Source organism: Primulina huaijiensis, unplaced genomic scaffold, assembly GCF_012295235.1.
Source record: "Primulina huaijiensis isolate GDHJ02 unplaced genomic scaffold, ASM1229523v2 scaffold3501, whole genome shotgun sequence".
Lineage (NCBI taxonomy): Eukaryota > Viridiplantae > Streptophyta > Magnoliopsida > Lamiales > Gesneriaceae > Primulina > Primulina huaijiensis.
Window position 1 is genome coordinate 52,447 of NW_027358157.1, and position 5,493 is coordinate 57,939.

Consider the following 5,493-nt stretch of genomic DNA (forward strand, 5'->3'; position numbering starts at 1 on the left):
GAAATAATTTGATATAAAACTTCAGTTAACGTTTTATAAAAAAAAATTAATATTATTAAATTTTTTAATAAAATTTATTAGGATATAAATATGATAAATTTTTAATAAAATTTTATGGGAAAATAGAACTAGACTTAAAAATACATATAAATTAATAAATATAAATTAAATTTCTTTAATAAAATTTTTATATTACATTGTTTAAATTAAAACTTGATTTTTTAAAAAAACTTACTAAAAATTCGGATAATTCTATTATGGACCTAAAGAACTTATTTTTCTGTTTGTTTGGTTTGGTTTTAACAGTAAAATTTGGTCAGTTCGATTTATTAAAAAAAATTTAGTCGATTCGATTTTAACCGAATGCTAACTCTATTTCTACGAAGCCAACCTCATAGACTTTTGAATCCGGACTTGGGCCCTGCTTCTATGTTATGATATTTGGTTTGAGTATAGTGACGTGTTACACTTTTTCTGCCTGGGAGAATATAAATTGTGAAATCTCTGCTCCAAATTGCTGTTTTCTTAAAAATATTGAAAAAACAGTAGGTTATTTAAATGATATGATATATACATATGTTGAACCCGCAATAACATTTATGAGCCTAACACTGTACAGTTTGAAGAGGGTTTTGACAGACAAAGATACAGTTGAAGAAGAATGAAATTGAAATTGAAATTGAAATTTCTTCCAGCCCTTTTACTGAAAAATGCAAGGACTGATACCTAAGATCCTAGTCAAACCACACAATTTCACAAAAAAGATTAAACACATAATATATAAAAAAAAAGAAAGCACACGACATCAATAATTCCACAAAGATTCAAAACAGCTCGGAATCTCACCATCAGCATCGACCTCACCATCAACGCCGCCGACCCAAGGCGGAGGAGGGTCCAACCACTCCTCCACCGCCGTGTTGTCGACGTACACAAAGTCACCCCTCAGGCCCAGATTGTCGAAACACGACCCCAAACTCGGCAACTCAACAATCTCGCTCAGTTCTTCCGATGTTGCCGAAAGATCGATTGCAGAAACAAGAGATGAAAGAGAAGAAGAAGATGATGAAGTTGGGCACGCGGGGGAAGAAGTACTCGAAGGAGACAAGAGGACATCGAATTTGTCCATGGCAGCGGCTTTCGCCGCGGCGGCCTGCACGTCACGTGGGCTGAGGGAGACCGGACGCGGCAGAGCAGCTGCCAGCTCCGGGAAATTGAGAATGGCCGAGGCCCCTTTGATGCTCGACGCGGCCACGTCATGCGCACGCGCCGCCATCTCAGGAGTCGCGAAAGTACCCAACCATATACGTGATTTCTTACGTGGCTCCCGGATTTCGGACACCCATTTCCCCCAGTTCCGCATCCGAACTCCCCGGTAAATTGGGTGCTTGCTGCTGGGAGTACTGTTGCAGTCCCGGATTCTCTTAACTTTCTTAGCGGTTTCCGGAGACTGATCCGCCTTGGCGGCTGAGTTATCTGACAAAGAAGCTGCGGAGAATGAGAACAAAGAGGGGTTTTGATAATCAGTAGTACCACAGAAGATTCTTGAAACCGAATCCATTTTCAAGGCGAAATCTTGATTAATGTATATACATAAATCTTTACAGCAGAATCAGTACTGCATGAAACCAGTTATTGGAAATGTACATCAGGAGAAAGGGTTGTTAGCGAGGACGGAAAAATGTTGAGCATCGAAACGCAAAAGGTGCATTTATATATATACACTCACACACAGCGTGCAGTGATATGCAAAGTCGTGATAATTAAATAAAATAGCAATTTGGTGAATAAATAATAAGTAATTCTGTATCATTTCTTCATGACTGGTACATCACTTAAAAGAAGAGAGGAGAAGGTCTCATTTATTTGAGTAGACCCCATTGTCGTGGTAAATCAAGTCCCTTTCGAAAATCCAATTTGGATATACCATACGCAACCCCCCCTCATTTAAATTCGAAACCCTTCGATATATATATAGACATACACTTCTTCTTTCACCTTCGTAAATCTTCACTGCTCATTTATCCTTGTACTGCTCTCTGCAAGGTTGTGTGTCCGCAGGGATCGATCCAACGACTTGGATTTTTCCGAGTCAATTTTTTTTTTTTACATGGAGGTGGGTCCGGATCACTCCGTTCACCTGCACGGGTAGGGTGAAATAATCCTGTATTATCACAGAAAAGGTCTGAGCATGAAATGTGTCAAATCACTTATATAAACTGAGTTGGATTGGATACTACTTGTGTCTACCTACATGTTCGAGGAGTATTTATCAAGGTTCTAAAAAGCGTGAAGCGTCCCGAAGCGCGGATGTCGAGCTACAAGCTTTTCAAGCTTAAGCGAGATTAGCACATGATTAAGCGTGAAAAAACGTTTTTTATCTTTAATGTAATTGTAATTATCTCAAACCAATAAATAGATAAAATAATACATAAATATGATAAATTTAAGTGTGATGCATTAATTCTCATATTTATAGAAGCATAAAAATCTCAAAATTACAATCTTTATTTGTTTTTGCAACTAGACCACATTAAAAATGTTAAATATTTGTCAAATCATTATCAGACACGCTTAATCATAATTAAAATTAAAAAATAAACATCTAAATTATAAACGTAATTTATTATTTTAAAATAAAAAGACATACTTTCAAAATAAAAAAATTAAAAAATAAATATATGTGATTAATTGTGCTTAAATACGCTTAATTAAACGTTTTAATTATGCTTAATTCGATCAAACTACAATTTGACCTCTTTTTTTCCGCTTTCTCCGAAGCAAGGCGTTTTTACCAAGCTTCAAGCTTAAGCGCGCTTAAGCGGGCTTTTTAGAACACTGGTATTTACAAAGGGAAATTGGTTTGTGTTCAGTCCCTCGATATTTTTTTAGTATCACATTTCCACATGAAGTATACCACATTTCCACATGAAGTGTACCACATTTTGTATGACATAGTACCACAATTTTGTGGGTAGGGAGTGAACCCAAAGAAATATTTTGATTGAGGATTTTTCACCAACTTCGCTTATTTACAATCGTTAAAAAAAAAAAAAAACTAATATTAGTTTTTTGTTAAAAAAAACAGTTTTTCTACGTTTAAAATTATTCAGATTCTCTGTTAGATTTTAGTCGATTAAATTGAAATCTATAAAAGGGTGGTGTGCTGATTTTAATTCTAGAAAAGGGATTGTGATAAACAGTCATTATTAGAATCAGTTATTGTCAAACATTATTCATTTTTTTATTTTCAAATTTTAGTTTTGTTTTCAAACACTTCAAATTTTTAATTTTTAAAACTTTTTTATAATATAAAATTTTAAATAATATTTAAACATAGAAGTTTCAAACACCTGAAATTTTTAAGATCAACTCAAAACTAAAAAAATTATTTTATTTTAGACTATAATAATTTGTATTTGAATCATGGATTCATTACTTTGTTTGGTTGAAACATAACTGACCATATTAATTAATTAAGATGCCATGCGAAATATATATGTTTTTAAGTGTGTACAATTCCAGTTATATAGGTTTAGAACTCAAAATTTCTAATATATATTTATTTTCAAAGCATATGGTCATCGTTTCATTCGCGATAAATCATATCGAAATATGTTTAACAAACAAAAAGATAAGCACTGACTGGATTCACAATACAAGTTCAAGTAAATTTCTCCAGATTTCTTTAAAATATTAGTGTACCGAAGCACGCAAGTACTATATTTTTTATAATTCATTTTGTTTATATTTAAATGATGATCAAACTGTAATTATAAGAAATAGTTAAAAGCTATACTGTAATTTTGATATATGAATTAAAAAAATAAATAGAAAACAAAATCAAATAGGAATTGAACCTACAACTTCATGATACAAAGACTTTAATCGCTAGACTACATGTGACTTGTATTAATTTTTTAAAACTTTATTAATATATATAATAAGTAAACAGACCATGACACCAAAAGTTAGTTACTCTAAATATCTCAAACTTAATAATATAGTATAGATAGTATAGATAATATAGATTATGTTGGGATTTATTTGTATAGATGTATTTGAAAATCAATTCCATTTGGTTTGCTGATCAGATGATTTGATTATAGGAAATTTTAAAATTACCAATTCACAGTTTAATTTCTTCTATTAATAATTGAAATTGATTGCAAATACATCCTTAGGAGGGCCGATCCTAGCAAATTTTGAGTCTGAGTTTAACTTTTAAAAAAAGTCTTTAAATCATAACATGCATCTATATTCTTTCACACTCATAACATTTTTTTTAATTAAATCACAATATTAAAGACAATATAAAAACTAAACAATGCACAATAGTCAAAATATATATTATAATTAAGTAATAAGATCAAATATGTACAAAATGATCACTAAAAAAAACAGATCTTAAAGTTTCTTTCTCAATCGATGGCATAACTAATTGATTCAATATTTTCTTGTGGCATGGTTGATTGGGGAAATTTTTTTTATGACATTTGACTTTTAGAAACTTCATTTCGCACTCACTACTGTAACAAGAAGACTAAAGATAATCAACAAGAATTTATAAGTAATTAATGTAAGTAATTGAGAAATATTAATCTATTTTCTTCAAGTAATTCACTACAAAATTTCTATGAGTAAGAGAATATGTTTTTAATTATATTGATCCAATTACACAACTATGTAATAAATTTATTGAATAAAAAAGTTTTTTTTTTTATATTGGCTCCAAGAAAAAATTATCAGGCGACCTAGAAATATTAAATTTTATAAAGAAATTTATCGAGAGACTCGTGAATTATTAAAAAGTTTTTACTATGTTGAGGAAAAATAATTTTTTGTGATAGGAATGAAAAAAATTCAGGAACAATAAATTTATATTAATTTAATTTACAGTACTATATAATAATTTTCTTAAAAAATTATGGGTCCCGAAAAAAAGGCCCGAGTCGAACAATTATTTTGCCTCCAAATAAGAACGACCCTGTTCCTCATTAGCATTTTGTAAAATCCAAACACGAAGTTATTACCCCCAAACAAAATTGTCTCATCCACCCAAATCAAATCTATACATGTAATATAAACTTAAACCCGATATAATGATCTTTAAAAAAAAATTATTCAAGTAATTTTATTAAATACTTTAATGTCAAAAGTGGTACATATATTCCTTAACCAATACTAGTTAATTGTTAAAATTATCTCTGGGTTTTGATATGTGATTACAGTCTTTCAACATAGATCCATTGAACCATAATCATTTCGATTGCTTTAAAAAAAAAAAAAAACTGTATCATTAGATAAAAGTTAATATCAGTTTTGGTAACTTTTAAACATATATAATTTCTGAGTCGAATATATAAAATTTCTAACATGCATGGGAAACGACTAGATTAACAAGTCGTTAGTCTAATGGGGGCCACATTTTAACCAAATGTCGACGCTAAATAAAGAAAAATAATAAATAAATAAATGATTTGCCTAATAATA

General features: G+C 30.7%; 1 protein-coding gene across 1 annotated transcript; it reads right to left on the minus strand.

Moving 5' to 3' along the window:
* Nucleotides 1-577: 577 nt before the first annotated feature.
* LOC140968309 (dehydration-responsive element-binding protein 3-like) lies at nt 578-1,819 on the minus strand. Its single transcript, XM_073429231.1, has one exon. It carries the CDS (start codon nt 1,559-1,561, stop codon nt 806-808), a length of 756 nt encoding a protein of 251 aa, XP_073285332.1. The 5' UTR covers nt 1,562-1,819; the 3' UTR covers nt 578-805.
* Nucleotides 1,820-5,493: the final 3,674 nt, after the last annotated feature.

Bases quoted from the DNA above. Each gene is read 5' to 3' on its own strand.
- LOC140968309 (XM_073429231.1), bottom strand. From the start codon at position 1,561: ATGGATTCGGTTTCAAGAATCTTCTGTGGTACTACTGATTATCAAAAC.